Genomic DNA, 15734 nt, shown 5'->3' with positions numbered 1-15734 from the left:
TCCAGTCACAACCCAGCTGAGGCTGCTCATGCCTGGTTCCATAACCATGGATTCCCCCATGTCAACTGGTGCTTCTGTAGCAGGACAAGAAGCACAGACTGATGGGATGACATTGTCAGGCGGGCCTGGGACGACCGGCAGTGACTGCGGAACTTTTGCATGAAGAAGCGGATGTTCCTGGAGCTGTGGGGTCAGCTTGCCTGGACCATCCAGTGTCCAGACACGTATTAGGGAGGCCAGGCCAGACCAGAAGTGGGGTGCTATAGCTACTGGAACCTGGCTATCCCAGACTGCTACAGGTCTGTGGCCAACCAGTTTGGAGTTGGCAAATCAACTGGTGGGTACGTACTTGGCACAGCTGAGCTGTGCCCCTGCTCCCACTACATGTACTGTCACAGCTACACGGCTATTACTGCTCGTACGAGCTCAGTGAGAACAAGCACAAGTGTGTGCACATGAGCAGAGGAATCACACTCTTCATTTGTACTGTAGATGTAGCCTCAGATTCGATAGTGAGAGCACCAGAGAAATAGGGTTGCCATCTACGAGATGCAGCAAAACTGGCCACTACTCCCACCACTCCCCAGATCCTCCTCTTCTCCTCTTAGGTGCCCCTGTCCTACCAGCAGCCTGACGACACCCCCACCCCCAGGCAGAGGGAAGTGCAGGCGGGAGGCTGGGGGAAGTTCAAGTCCACTTTTGCCTCTTACCTTCCCATGAGCCGCTACATCCATCTCCCACCCCCAGGAGCCTCAGCCCTCGATGGAGTCCCCTACCATCTCCTGCCAGGAGCCCCTCCCCCCAGTTCTTACCCTTTTACCTCTCCCTGCTGGCAAGCTTCACGCCCATCCCGTTTCCTGGTCCTGAGAGGAGCCACTGCGGCTTCGGCAAGTTGAGGGCCGAGCATACAGACCCAACCCAGGTGCCATGCCAGCCTTGCTCCCCACCCAGCCATGTGATGGATGCACTCCAGAAGTTACATGATTGTTACATGGCCGCTGCAGCTTACAGAGGGAATGTTGGAGGTTTTTGTTGGTTTTTCTGTTGTGTTAAGATGGCACATTTTTGTCAGCAGTTGGCAAGGCACTGCCAAAGCTGCCACATTGCAACCAGTGTTCCCGCTAATTTTTTACATCCATGTGTGGAATGAATTTTGTTATGTGCACCAATATGGAGGAGATGTGTGACTCATCACCTTCCTATTGGTGCACATAATAAAATTTGTGTGGTGGGAGTGGGACAGAGGGGTTCAGAGTATGGGAGGGGGCTCAGGGCTGGGGAAGAGGGTTGGTGTGTTGGGGGGATGAGGGCTTTGGCTGTGGGTGTGGGCTCTGAAGTGGGCTTTGGAGTGGGCTTGGGGTGCAGGAGGGGGCTCAGGGCTGGGGCAGAGGGTTGGGGTGCGGGCTCTGTGGTGGGGCCAGGGATGGGGGGTTGGGGTGCAGGCTCTCCCGGGGCTCCGGTGTGGGGAGAGGACTCTCACCAGCCTTCTCTCATTGCAGAAACTCAGGATCAGGGGAGAGGTGCCTCTCCCCCACCACAGCAGCTCTGGCAGGGCTGGGCCAAGGGAGGGGCTCTTCTTCCCCAGCAACGGCAAGTCCAGAGCTGGTCTGTGCTGGGGCCAGAGGGGAGGAGTGCCTCTCCCCATCACGGCAGGTCTATGCTGTGGGAGAAGCATCTCTCCTCACTGCAGCCCTGAGCCCTGCCTGGGGCTTAATAGGCAGCTGCATGGCTGCACAGCTTCGAGGGAATTTAGGTTGCAACCCCCACATCAGAACACCCAGAAGGAAAATGAATAATTTTCTATTCAGTGGTGTGTGCTGAATGAGGCCTGGGGCCACACATTGAGTCAGCAGGATAAAAAGGATCCTGACTAGCTGTCCAGCCAGTGAATGGGGAAAAAATGGGATGTGATCAAGTGACATGAAAGACTATATCATGGGGCGCACGCACACACAAGGGGGCTGAACTCCTGTCCCATGGGCATCCTTAATTCTGGCATTTCCTATCTTTTGAGTGCTTGAATCAGTAACTTTATGTTCTTGTAACACAGGGATTTAATTTTTGTTTTAATTTAATTTGATATAATATATGTATGTGTTATTCCTGAAGGGGGAGTGTCATAAACAGATAGTTAAGGGTTAATGCCATTTTACCTGTAAAGGGTTAAGAAGTTCATCTAGCCTAGCTGACACCTGACCAGAGGAACCAATGGGGGAACAAGATATTTCAAAAGGAAAGAGAGTTTTTCCTTTGTTTAGTTTTCAGTGTCAGCTGGAGTGAAAATGATCAGGGAACCAGCCTCTTATCAGAGTAGTAAGTTTTAGACAGGAATAAATAGGTTTATGTTTATTTTCTTTTGTACTTGTCTTGGTGCAAATTAAGGGAATTATCAAATTGGGTATTCTTGTGTGTAGTAGATTTTTGCCATGGGGAACATCCTCTCGGTTTGGAATCTGTTGTCTGTGAGAGTAGCTGGTATGCTAATCTCTCCCAGAGGGTTTTCTTTTACCTTTCTTTTCTTTAATTAAAAGCCTTTTTCTTAATACCTGATTGATTTTTCCTTGTTTTTAGATCCAAGGGGGTTGGATCTGGATCCACCAGGAGTTGGTGGGAGAAGGGAGGGGGGATGGTTAATTTCTCCTTGTTTTAAGATCCAAGGGGTCTGGATTTGTGTTCACTAGGAAATTGGTGAAGTTTCTCAAGGCTACCCAAGGAAGGGAATACTTGTGAATGGTGGCAGCCAGACCAGATCTAAGCTGGTAATTGAGCTTAGAACTTCTCATGAAGGTCCCCCACATCTGTACCCTAAAGTTCAGAGTGGGGAAGGAACCTTGACAGGGAGTCTGAGGGAGTCTGCGTGGGCTGGAGTTGTGAGCAGAGACTAATGGATGCAGTAGGGGACCAACCACCAGAGAGAGTGGCCATAGCACCTACATCGCTAGCCTCAACATATGAGTGTCTCTAGGGCAGCGGTTATTATGTTCACTTTATGTGCAGGGCTGATACAAGCAAATCCAGCCCCCTGTAAAGCTGTGTATTTAGGGACTCGTATATGGGCCATCCCTTGGCAGTAGTACTAAGCTGACATACCAGCTGAGATCTGCCCCCAGGCAGAAACCCCTCTCTCTGCTTCCATCCTAAGAGGAGCAGGACCAATGGATTCTGGTTCCCATTGTTCTTATTTCTCTGCTGAAATGAACAGCAAACTTCTTGTTTCCACTTCTCAGTTGGGACAAGGGCTGCTGGCAGCTGCAGACAAAAACAAAAGTACAAGAAATTCTTAAAATGAGGTAACAAAGCCCCAAATGGTGGCAGGTGGTGGGGTGCGAGCCAGCATGGAAGCTTAGAGTTGCTGCTTATTTGATCTCAGAGAGAATTGCCCCAGAAAGACGGCAGAGATTAAGAATCTCACAGGGACGTATCAGAAATGTGTCCTCACTTCCTCTGTTTAACAAGCAGCTGTTTCCTTCTGAGTAACTGTGTGAGTGACTTGTAAAACTTTCCAAGCTCACTTTTGACGCTTATGATTATTGTGGTCCACGGAGATCCAATTCTGTTAACTTCATTTTTGTCCAAAGTTCTGTTCTCATGATTTTTTTAATATTAAAGATAGGGATTCTTCCCCCCACCCATGAATAGGATGTGTTAGGGTTCCCTCCCCACACTGAACTCAGGAACAGATGTGGGGACCCGCAAGAAAGACCCCCTAAATTTATATTCTACAGTTTAGGTTAAAAACTTCCCCAAGGCACAAATTCCTTTCCTTGTCCTTGGACGGTATTACTGCCACCACCAAGTGATTTATACAAACATTTAGGGAGGGGCCACTTAGAGCCCTATCCCCCCAAAATATCCTGCCAAGTCCCTTCACCCCCTTTCCTGGGGAAGCTTGAGAATAATATACCAACCAATAGGTTAACAAAGTGAGCACAGACCAAAACCCTGGTTTTTAGGACACTGAAAATCAATCAGGTTTGTAAAAGAAGAATTTTATTTAAAAAAAAGTAAAAGAATCACACCTGCAAAGTCAGGATGGAAGATAACTTTACAGGGTAAATAAAAAGATTTAAAACATAGAGAATTTCCCTCTAACTTTGCTTCTCAGTTACGAAACAGGAATAAAATGACCTCTTAGCATAGGGAAAATTTACAAACTAAAACAAAAGATAATCTAATGGATATTCTTGCTATTACTTACCTTTTTTTGAATTTTAGATGTATTATTTTAGGATTTTTTTAGGAGCTGGGTTATCTGCTTGGTCTCTTTCTTTGTCCCAAGAGAGAACAACACAAAGAGAGCACAAACAAAACCTTCCCTCCCCGCCCCTAGATTTGAAAGTATTTTTCCCCATTGTTTTTTTTGGTTAGGTGCCAGCTAGGTTAATGGAACTGATTAACCCCTTAGTTACAGGTAAGTGATTCTGTACCTCTGGCCAGGAGGGATTTTATGTTACTGCATACATAAAGGTGGTTACCTTTACCTTTATATTTATGACAGGATATAAGCCCCAACTCCAGCTGATATCACTGCTATTTATGTATCAAGATGATACAAAGTCCAATCCCCATTCTGTCTGTTGCATGCTATTTAGGTGTGGCTTGTCCTGGTTAAAGCTGCTGCACTGCTTTGGTAAAGCTGCTACAATATTTTCTCCCAACATGGAGTGTGTGGGAAGGGAGAAGTGGTGAACATGTTTATGGAGTTCATGACCTCACTATTCAGAGAAACAAGTTGCTGAAGCCAAAGGAATAAAAGGAATAAAAACCAAAACAATATAGATACATGGACTACGAAGGCTTTAAATCGTACTTGCTGTGGTATGAGGGTTCGTAGAGAAATTCAGAAAGTGCTGAAGTTCAGTTTTAGCTAGTGATGTTTTAGTTTCTTTGTATTGAACAATAAACTTCGAACAAACAGTTTCCTTTTTCCTGTTCCTCTTCCTAGGTTTGTTTTGGATGTCTCTGTTTGAACACAAAGAAGACGGAGAGAAACAGATCAAACAAGGGCCATCAGATGATGTTAGTGAGAGCGTTCTGACTAACAGTAAGTCGATCACTTTCTGCATTTTCTCTTGGGATAGGCTAACTTTAATCTGAACTAGTTGTAGTTTGTACATGTGGGTGGTGAGACTTGTCAGAATAGGGCCTGTGGGTAAGTTTACACAGCAAGTGAGAGGTGTAATTCCCAGTGCAGGAAGACATGTGCATGGGCTGTGTTTATGCTCCCGCCTCAAAGAAGCAGCATGGACGGTGGCTTGAGCTTGCCACCCGGGTATGTATCCAGGGGGTCAGGCAGGATTTTACATGGGCATCTAACCTGTGTTGCCCCCACCACACTGCTATTTTTAGGCCCTAGCTCAAGTAGAGCTGAAGCTCACATCTATCTGTCTGCCCAAACTGGGACCGACACCCCACAGTTGCTGTGTCGATGCACTGTATGTCAGAAATTACCACTGCTCCACCTCGCCTTGTTCTGATATCCAAAATACCCAGGAGGTTCCTCACAAGCTAACGCTGGATCTCAGGACGCAGGGCCTGATATTCCAGGACTGTATTTTCTGGGTTTATATTTTTGAAATGTTAATTAAATTAGAGTGTTCCACCTCTATTTTCAAACCCAGTTGGATGATAAATACTATTACCATAGCTCCTATCTTCCTAAAAACTCATCTGGCTTTACAAACATTGTCTAAGCTGCACAACAACCCTGTGAGTTAGATCAGTAGGATTATCTCCATTTTACAGATGTGGAAACAGGCACAAAGAATCATTTGTGAGAGAGAAACACTGAGGAGTTATGAGCCCCAGTGATCTTCTCCCACCACTGGATTACTTCTTTCCTCTACATGGGAATAATTATTGTTATACCCAATTAATGATTAACACCAAGACTTTACATTGCATTTTAGCTTCTCTCTTGATGCCCAGTGATGGGAAACCAAAGCAGCAAAGTCAGTGACCTGCTCTTACGAGCTCTCGACAACCTTTCTCAGGAAGACTTGAAAAGATTTAAAGACAAACTATCACATTCTGACTTTGAGGGGAAAGGTAACATCCCCCGAGGTCGGCTGGAGAATGCCGACAGGATAGATATGAAGAACCTCCTGATGGAATTCTATAGTGGAGATGCTGCAGTAGATGTAACCATAGAGGTTTTCACTCAGATCAACCTCCGAGATTCTGCTGCAAAACTCAGAGAGGAAAGAGAGAAAGGTAAGAGACATAAAGTTATTGTAAAACCTGGGAGTCTCCCCCAGGGCAGCAGTGGCAGGAGCAGAAGGAGAAACAGGCTAATGGCAGGAATGACAAATTTCAAATCCCAGCAGGAAGCCAGGGGGACTCAGATCAGAGATGCCAACAGTGGCCCAGATTCTCTCACCTACTCCACTCCCTTTTCACCACTCAGCTGGCACAAAGGGAGAAGAGACAGCCTGTAACACTCCCTCTGCGGAAATCCCCAATGTGGGGGAGTCCCCAGTGGGTGTAGAGCCAACAGAGCGGTGCAGAGGGAGTGCCATGGGCAGAGAGAGGTGCAGAGAAGGAGTAACTGGGATGCATCCCTAGCTGGGGGATCATTCCTTGGTGACCATTAGCAGCTAGTGCAAGTAAGACCAGCCCCCAGGCTGCTCTAACCTGTGCCAGAGCTGGGATAGAGAATTGAGGATCTGTAACTGGTAACTGGTCACAGCAGAGTATGTTATCCCCAAACAGCTGGTGGACAACATGAGACATTCCGGGGGTTCCAGGCAGGATCTTTATTATCTCCAAGGCTATCTTTTAATGCAAGAAACAAATTCAGTGCAGTACAAACAGCCAAGGAGCCAGCAAAGCTGCAGAGCTGCAGTTCCAGAGGCTCCAGGCTGCTTTGCAGTGTCCCACAAGAGTGTAATAGCCAGTGCCAGTGGGGAGCCAGTCTGTAGTGGAGCAGTGTTAGATTCCATGTGCTCAGTGATGGAGCTAAACTCAACCCTGTTACAGTCATTCCTGTTCCACTTCCCTGCATCCTACGGTGCCAGTGGAGCCCAGCTGGGCTGGTTCTGCCTGGGGTCCCTGGGATGGAAGCTCTGGGGCTGGCAGTGGGGCTCTCCCTAGAGGCCTTTGGAATTCACTGCCCTGGACAGTCCCCCAGGGGGAGAGTTTAGAAGCCTCCAGAGCGCAATGCAGTGGGCAGTTCCTTGGTTTAGACTGAGCTCCGTCAGGCTGGGACAGTCATGTTATGTGTGTGCACAGGGCCCAGTACAATGGGCTCCCGATTGGGGCTCTAGATCCTATCAAAACTCAGTAATAAAATAATAATTATTGAGGGGTGGGGAAAGGGTTCTTTGTTCCCCTAAATTAGTCACAGATGCTTGGCAAAAGGAGTGGCAATATTAAGCAAACTAGTCTGGTTACCTGTGCGGCTTTTAATCCAGACAGCATCCTACATTCTATCAATAACTGAACCTAGTGAAAAGCTAGGGGGTGTTGGGGGGAGGCCCCAAGTGGTAGTTATCCCAAATGAACAAATTCCCTCGGGCTGCCCTTAGTGTCTGTTTTAGATCCCTACATTTTAAAGGCTCTCCTGGGCCACCTAGCCCATCCCTGACCGAGGGCAGAATTCTCCTTTGCATGGACCCTTTAGTTGTTTCACCTAATCTGTGTTGGAACATAAGTGTTTGTGAGGGATTCCCTCTCCCCACAAACGCTCCTGAATTGACTGTTTGTCCCAGTGCCTGTTGTTCTGTGTTTCTCTGACCACGTGGCCGGCTCATCATGTAAAGTGCAGTTTAGTCATCAGTGGAACCAGGCAGGGGGAGGTCCGAGAAACAGTATTCCCCAAACTGAACTTCATACACTGATGGCTGGTAACAGTGCTCTCCTTGGTGATTACTTCATTAACAGAGGATGCAATTGGATTATCAGTCACTTGTTGCCTCCATACAGAACAGAAATGCACTTGCATTGAACTACACTCTAAATTCTTTCACTGTTATTTAAATGTAATTTCCCTTTCAGAGTTTCACCAGAGTCAAAACCCATCAGAGTTGTCGGCAAAAGGTATGTGATGGCTACCCAGGAAGTGCCTTTCCAGGTGACACCATTAGCACAGGGTTCCCTGGCAATTCTCCAGAAAAGGGAACACCGTGAAACTGCAGTAACACTACCAAAGGCAGCACTGTAAAGATGTTGATGGTGACTGTGGCAATGGCCCTGCAGGTGAGGATCTTTCCCTAGGTTTTAATGTGCAGCAGCCAACGTCAATCCCCAGGAAATGCCTTTGTGGTGGTGGTGCTGCTGAGGTCCAATCCTGTTTCCTTTCACAAAGGGGAGAGACGAATAGCAAAGAGAAAATGCTGCTGGTCTCTGATGCTGACGTTCCTGTGCAGCTTCCCTGCTGTTGAGTTACCGGTGCAGCAGGTGTGTTGATCAGCCACCCTGAGACCCAGCAAACTTTTACCAATGTCAGACTAAGGCGTGACTTTTATCTGATTCTGTGGTCAGGCCAACAGCAGTGCTGGGACAGATGGAGTCGTCTTGGCCAGCTGAGCCAGACTTTCCTTAGATAGAAAAAGAAAAAAGAAAAATGGCGGGGAAGGCAAATGACATGGTGTGTGTGGGGGGAGGGCATGCGGGGTGACATCAGAAGCCTCAGGCTCACATCCTGGGTAGTGTCCAGGATTTCACCATTTGGTTCCCTCAGGCTGGTCAGAAAGTCTTTCAGGATCAAGATGATGAAGGCCCAACATTGTCATAGAATAACAGAAATGTAGAACTGGAAGGGACCTTGAGTGGTTATCTTGTCCACTCCCCTGCACTGAGCCAAGACCAAGTAAACCTACCCCGTCCCTGACCGGTGTTTGTCTTCATAAAACCCTCCAATGATAGAGACTCCACCACCTTCCTGGGAAGCCTATTCCAGAGCTCACCTATAAGAATAGTTAGAAAGTTTTCCCTAATATCTAACCTAAATCTCCCTTGCTGTAGATTACGCCCATTACTTCTTGTCCTACCTTCAGTGGACATGGAGAACAATTGACCACCATCCTCTTTATAACAGTCCTTAACATATTTTAACACTGTTATCAGGCCCCCTTCATCATCTTTTCTCAGGACTAAGCATATCCAGGTTTTTTAACCTTTCCTCATAGGTCAGATTTTCTAAACTTTTTATCCTTTTTGTTGGTCCTCTGGCCAACTCGCCAGTGTTTCCACATCTGTCTTAAAGCATGGCACCCAGAATTGGACACAGGACTCCTGCTGAGGCCTCACCAGTGCTGAGTAGAGCAGGACAGTTGCCTCCTGTGTCTTACATATGACAATCCTGTTAATACACCCCAGAATATTAGTCAATATCACATGGTTGACTCATGTTCAATTTGTGATACACTATAACCCCTAGATCTTTTCAGCAATACGACTGCCTAGCCAGTTATTCCGCATTTTGTATTTGTGCATTTGATTTTTCCTTCATAAGTGTAGTACTTTGCACTTCTCTTTATTGAAGTTCATGTTGTTGATTTCTTACAAGTTTTCCAATTTATAAAGGTCCTTTTGAATTCTAAACCTGTCCTCCAAAGTGCTTGTAACCCCTCCCAGCTTGGTGTCATCCACAAATTGTATAAGTATATTCTCCACTCATCAAAGTTATTAATGAAAATACTGAATAGTACTAGACCGAGATCCATCGTTGAGACCCCATTAGAATGCCCTGCCATTTTGACAGCAATCTATTGATAACTGCTCTTTGAATACTTTTTTTTTCAATCTACTGTGCACTCACCTTATAGTAATTCAATTGACCACATTTCCCTAGTTTGCTTATAAGAATGTCTTGTGGGACTGTGTCTCAAGCCTTATTAAAATCAAGACAAGTGATATTTATGGCTCCCTCAATCCTGTAGGCTAATAATCCTGTCAAAGAAGGAAATTAGGTTGGTTTGGCATGATTTGTTCTTGAAAAATTCACATTGGCTATTACTTTTTACCCTATTATGCTCTAAGTGCTGACATATTGAGTATTTAATAATTTGTTCCAGTATCTTTCCATCCATTGAAGTTAGGCTGCTTGGTCTTTAATTCCCTAGGTTGTCTTTGTTCCATCATAAAAAAGATATTTGCCCTTCTCCAGCCCACTGGGACCTCATCCATCCTCTATGAGTTCTCAGAGAGAGTGATTCAGAGATGGCCTCATCTAGTTCCTTAAGTATTGTAAGTTGAATTTTCAGGCCCTGCTGACATGAGTGCATCTAACTTATCTAAGTAGTCTTTACCCTGCTCTCTCCCTATTCTGGCTTTTGGGTTTTCCCTTTTGTTATTAATAAGAATTGTCTTAGCATCTGGTCACAATTAACATATTTAGTGAACACTGAAGCAAAATAAGCATTAAACACCTCAGCCTTCTAGGTATCATCCATTATTAGATCTCCTTCCCCGCTAAGCAGTGGACCTGTGCTTTTCTTTGTCCTTCTCTTGCTCCTGTTGTATTTATAGAGCCTTTTATTGTTTTCTATGTCCTTCACTAGGTGTAACTCATTTTGTCCCTTAGCCTTTCTGATTTTGTCCCTACATCTCTGTGCAATCCTTTTGTTCTCATCCTAAGCAATTTGTCTGTCTTTCCACTCTTTGTGTCATGGTGGATCCCAGGAGGTGATGGGAACCCAGCCATGATGGGAAAGTTCGCTCCTTCCATTTCATGTGTTCTTCTGTTCCATTTAGCGACCCGCAGACAAACTGTGCACAAAATGGGGCAGCAGCCTCATGCCATTACAATGAATCAATCAAAATACTCGGTGATTTCAATTATAAACATTTTTCCTATTTCTAGAATCTCTAGGCTCATTGTCATGCCAACCTATGACTTTACCAGGAGCCTTGCAGACCCCTCAGTACTGCTTTTCTAGAGTAAATGATCCAGTTTGTATCAGTTGTTTTACAAACAATTTTCTATAATGGGCTGAGTGGGACTTTTGTTACCTTGGGCAACTTCCAATACAGATGTGTGCAAAATGTCCCTCTGGGTCAGTACTGAGTGAATGTACTAGCCTCATGCTGGAGGACACTCTGCTGTAGGGGCAGGGGCGGCTCCAGACCCCAGCACGCCAAGCGCATGCTTGGGGCAGCATGCTGCGGGGGACGCTCTGCCGGTCACCGGGAAGGTGGCAGGCAGCTCCGGTGGACCTCCTGCAGGCGTGCCTGCGGAGGGTCCGCTGGTCCCACGCGGCGGCCAGCACACCTTCCACAGGCACGCCTGCAGGAGGTCCACCAGAGCCGCGGGACCAGCAACCGGCAGAGCGCCTCCCGCGGCATGCCGCCCTGCTTGGGGCAGCGAAATGTCAAGAGCCGCCCCTGTGTAGGGGCACCATCTCTTAAGTGAGGAAGGTAACTGGAAGTACTCAATTGTGGTAATTAAAGATCCCGTGACGCTCTCTCTTGTAAACCCATGTGTCCTGACAAATTCTAGTTTATGAAGTTACATTCTTTCCACCTACAGTCCCAGTATTGTTTCAACTGCATATAATATTCTCCTCCACTTGTTACCTACCTTGTTGTGTAGACAGTAGCCAGGTTTCACCAGGGGATGAGGTGATGCCTACAATCTTTACTTAAATGAATAATTTCATTGAGGCGACCATGTTTGAATAAGGGCTGCAGGATCTCACCCATATTTAAATGATTTCAGGATCCTTTTTGAAGAAGGTTTCATTATAAATGTGAAGAACCATTATTGTTGTTACAGTAGAACTATTTTAAGAGATTAGTCTGAGATTAGTCTGTCTGTTTTCTGAACTTTCAGTTCAATATTTCTAATGTTTCATGTTGCTGATACAGGTTACAATAAGAAGTATAAAGAAGATATTAAAAAGAAATACAAGCTAATAAAAGACATGAACAGTCGTTTTGGTGACAATATGATTCTAAACAGAAGATACACAAACCTCACTATTGTAGACAGACCTCGTCAGGCAAAGGAGAGAGAACATGAAATAATGGCCATGGGATGGAGACATGCAGAAATCATGACTGAACGAGCTAGTTCTGCAGTAACACTGGCCACTCTCTATAAACCTGATAAAGATGGACAAACACCACAAGTCGTTGTGCTGCTGGGAGCTGCTGGGATTGGGAAAACAATGACTGCAAGAAAGATCATGTACGATTGGTCAGCTGGGGAACTCTATAAGAAAAAGTTTGATTATGTTTTCTACATAAACTGCAGGGAAATGAACCTTCTTAATGAGCAGGGAAGTGTGGCTGACATGATTTTTAAAAGTTGGCTTAATACAAATGCACCAGTTAACCACATTCTGGTGAATCCAGAAAAACTCCTGTTCATAATAGATGGGTTTGATGAACTGAGATTTTCCTTTGATCAGCCTAAAGATAATCTGTGCACTGATCCCTGGGAGAAAAAGCCAATGGAAATCCTCCTGAGCAGTTTATTTAGGAGAACAGTTCTTCCTGAGTCCTACCTGATGATCACTACAAGACCAGCTGCTCTGGAGAAACTCGGGCAATGTTTGGAGTGTTCACGTTATGCAGAGATCCTGGGGTTTTCCAAAGCTGAGAGGGAGGAATATTTCCACAAGTTCTTTGGAAATGAAAACCAAGCAAGACAAGCTTTACGATTTGTGAAAGCAAATGAAATTCTTTTCACCATGTGCTTTGTCCCCTTCGTATGTTGGATCATCTGCACGGTTCTGAAACAACAGCTTGAAAAAGGTGAGAATCTCACACAAACTTCAAAAACAGTCACTGGAGTGTATATGCTCTACCTTTCCTGTTTAGTCAAGCCTCTCAGCAACAATACAAAGCAACACTTACATGGAAATCTGAAGGGACTTTGCTCTTTGGCTGCTGATGGAATCTGGAAACAAAAGATACTGTTTGAGGAAGAAGAAATCAAGAAGTTTGGCTTAGATCAAGAGAACTCTCTCCCCCTCTTTTTGAATGAGAATATTTTTCAAAAAGAAACTGACTGTGAATGTCTCTACAGCTTCATTCACTTAAGTTTTCAAGAGTTTTTTGCAGCTTTGTTATATGTCCTGGAGGAAGGTGAAACAACAGATTCAGGGATTCCCAAGAAAGATGTGAAAACGTTGTTAGAAAACTATAGAAACTCTAAAAATTATTTAATGTTAACAGTGCGATTCCTGTTTGGGTTCTTAAATGAAGAAAGAATGAAGGACCTGCAGGAAAAATTTGGGTGTAAACTTTCACCTAAAATTAAGGCAGATTTACTGAAGTGGGTTCAAGCAAACCAACAAACAGATTTAAACTTGCCCTGTGTTCATGAGGGGATTTATCAAAGTTATCAGCTTGAGTTGTTTCACTGTGTGTATGAGATGCATGAAGAAGATTTTGCAGTTAATGCATTGGATCACTTCACTGAACTGAAATTAAATCAAAATAAATTTACCCAGATGGATCAACGGGCTCTTTCATTCTGTGTAAAGCATTGTCGTAGTCTGGAGTCACTTTGTATGTGTGACTGTACATTTAGCTTAGAAGACCATGAGGAAGAACTCCCAAGACGACAAAAGTGGCTACATCAGTAAGTATTATCTGAGCTGAAAAATCTGTAGTTTCTTTAACAGATCAAATGTTGTTTTTCCTATGTCTTGATAACTATTAATTTTCTGAATGACCCACCTGAGAACAATTCTACTGTTACTGTAAGCTAATGATACAGTTATCCAGGGCCGGTGCAACCATTTAGGCGACCTAGGCGGTTGCCTAGGGTGCTAGGATTTGGGGGGGCGCCAATTTCTTCGGCTGCGACCACAGCAGCCAGATCTTTGGACACCCCGGTTGCCGCCAACATTTAGGCGGAGGGAGCTGGGGCAGGGGGGTGCGGGGAGGGCTGCCTGCAGCAAGTAAGGGGGGGGCAGCACGCAGGGGGAACTCCCCGCCCCAGCTTACCCCTGCCCCGCCTCCTCCCTGAGCATGCCATGACCGCTTCATTTCTCCCACCTCCCAGGCTTGTCAGTATTAACAACTGCTTGGCAGGTCTCCAAAAGCAATCCTAACCCAACCTACCACATCTTGCACATCTTGCAAAACTGTCACATGTTTCCACATAACTAGTGCAATGGGAGTGTGGAGTTTTTTTGTTTTTTCTGGGTGAGCGAAGATGCCACAATACCCAGTGGTAGAGTGACCAGATAGCAAGTGTAAAAAATTGGGACAGCAGATGCTGCCTGCCCTGGCTCCCTATGTAAGAAAAAGCTCCAAAAATCAGGACTGTCTCAATAAAATGGAGACATCTGGTCACTCTACCCAGTAGCTTAGCAGATGGTGCATTGCGGTACCAGCTAAAGGGCTGTGAGTTCTAATCCCAGTTGTTTTCTTGACTGCTCTTGATATTTCTCTGCTTTTTTCATCCCTTATTAACATAGGCCTCAAAACCCTGCCTTAGGGGAGGTATAACTATCACCCACCCATTTTACAGCCGAGATAACAGAGCGATTGGCAAGTTCACATCAACAGAGCCGAGGATAGAACCCAGGCCTCTAATAGCATGGATCTAAGCCTCATCCATTTTGCCACCCTGCCTATAAGGTGAAAAGAGCCAAAATATCTCTGTGTAATCCACATTCAGACAGAGTGGCTCTTTATTCCTGTCTAGTGACTAGATCGTACAGCAAGCGGTTCATGGATCTCTAATAGCCGCTGTACTCATGGGAGTGGTCCTATAAATCAAGTGACAGATGCTCCTCTTTTGAGGTTGAGAGCCCAGGACCACTCCCTGCAGATCAGGGCTGGCCAAATCAGGCAGGGAACAGATCTGACCCTGGTGTCTCACATTTCAGATCAGTGTCCTAACTACCCAGTTATAGAATCAATTAATATTTAAGGATCTGCACAAAGTGGAATAGCTCCAACAGAGAGAAAAACACTAACCATAGGGTTATTTGCTATTCTGAGATGAGAGCTCTCTCTCTCTTCCTCTCTCCAGAGGTATTAAGGAATGTTTGTTGAACATTTTCTAACTGAAGACAACCCAAGCAGGAGGGTTGTTGCAATGGCTCTGCTGTCTCTAACCAGCAGAGCTTAGATTCCTCCCAGAGCAAGGAAGAGAACCCAGCCTAACAATCCTGAAACCCAACAGCCTAGTGCTAGGGATTAAACACCATTCCCCGCTAATAGGATGTTGGTGGCCCCAGAATGAATTGAGATTGGTCAGTACCAGCTCCCACCTCACAAACTCACCACCATGTGTTACACTAACTAGTAAATGATCACGTTTAGTCTAATGGGCAGAAGTTAGTAAGCAGGAGTCATGTGCACCAGCTGCCCGGCCATTGTCAAGTGTTTTGCAGGCAGGGGAGGCTCTAGACATTTTGCCGCCCCAAGCACGGAGGGTCCGCTGGTCCCGCAGCTTCGGCGGACCCTCCGGACCTGCGGCTTCGGTGGACCCTCCGCAGGCATGCCTGCGGGAGGTCCACCAAAGCCGCGGGACCAGCAGACCCTCCGCAGGCAAGCCACCGAAGGCAGCCTGCCTGCCACCCTCGCAGCGACCGGCAGAGTGCCCCCCGTGGCTTGCCGCCCCAGGCAAGTGCTTGGAGTGCTGGTGCCTGGAGCCGCCCCTTTTTGCAGGATTCACAGCAGAGGTAAGTTTTAAGGAGGGATTTGAAAAAGGCTATTGCAAAGGAGTAATAAGAACATAAGAATGGCCATACTGAGTCAGACCAAAGGTCCATCCAGCTCAGTATCCTGTCTGCTGACAGTGGCCAATGCCAGGTGCCCCAGAGGGA

General features: G+C 46.0%; 1 protein-coding gene across 4 annotated transcripts in view; it reads left to right on the top strand.

Annotated features, from left to right (window-relative positions):
- The first annotated feature begins 2276 nt into the window (after nucleotides 1-2276).
- The window catches only part of LOC123368700 (NACHT, LRR and PYD domains-containing protein 3-like), a 59111-nt gene continuing 45653 nt past the window's right edge, over nucleotides 2277-15734 (top strand). For 3 of the 4 annotated variants that reach the window (XM_045013738.1, XM_045013739.1, XM_045013737.1), the window contains exons 1-5: nucleotides 2277-2313; nucleotides 4946-5044; nucleotides 5910-6213; nucleotides 7996-8037; nucleotides 11809-13531. In XM_045013738.1, the coding sequence (XP_044869673.1) occupies nucleotides 5931-6213; nucleotides 7996-8037; nucleotides 11809-13531 (2048 nt within the window). In that variant the 5' untranslated portion in view covers nucleotides 2277-2313; nucleotides 4946-5044; nucleotides 5910-5930. Of the gene's footprint in view, nucleotides 2314-4945; nucleotides 5045-5909; nucleotides 6214-7995; nucleotides 8038-8059; nucleotides 8197-11808; nucleotides 13532-15734 lie in introns of those variants that run through there. The other variant, XM_045013740.1, reaches the window with a different exon arrangement.

This window comes from Mauremys mutica, chromosome 4 (assembly GCF_020497125.1).
Source record: "Mauremys mutica isolate MM-2020 ecotype Southern chromosome 4, ASM2049712v1, whole genome shotgun sequence".
In the NCBI taxonomy this organism is placed as follows: domain Eukaryota; kingdom Metazoa; phylum Chordata; order Testudines; family Geoemydidae; genus Mauremys; species Mauremys mutica.
The sequence above is the reverse complement of the archived record's forward strand: the minus strand, read 5'-3'. Positions and strand labels throughout refer to the sequence as shown.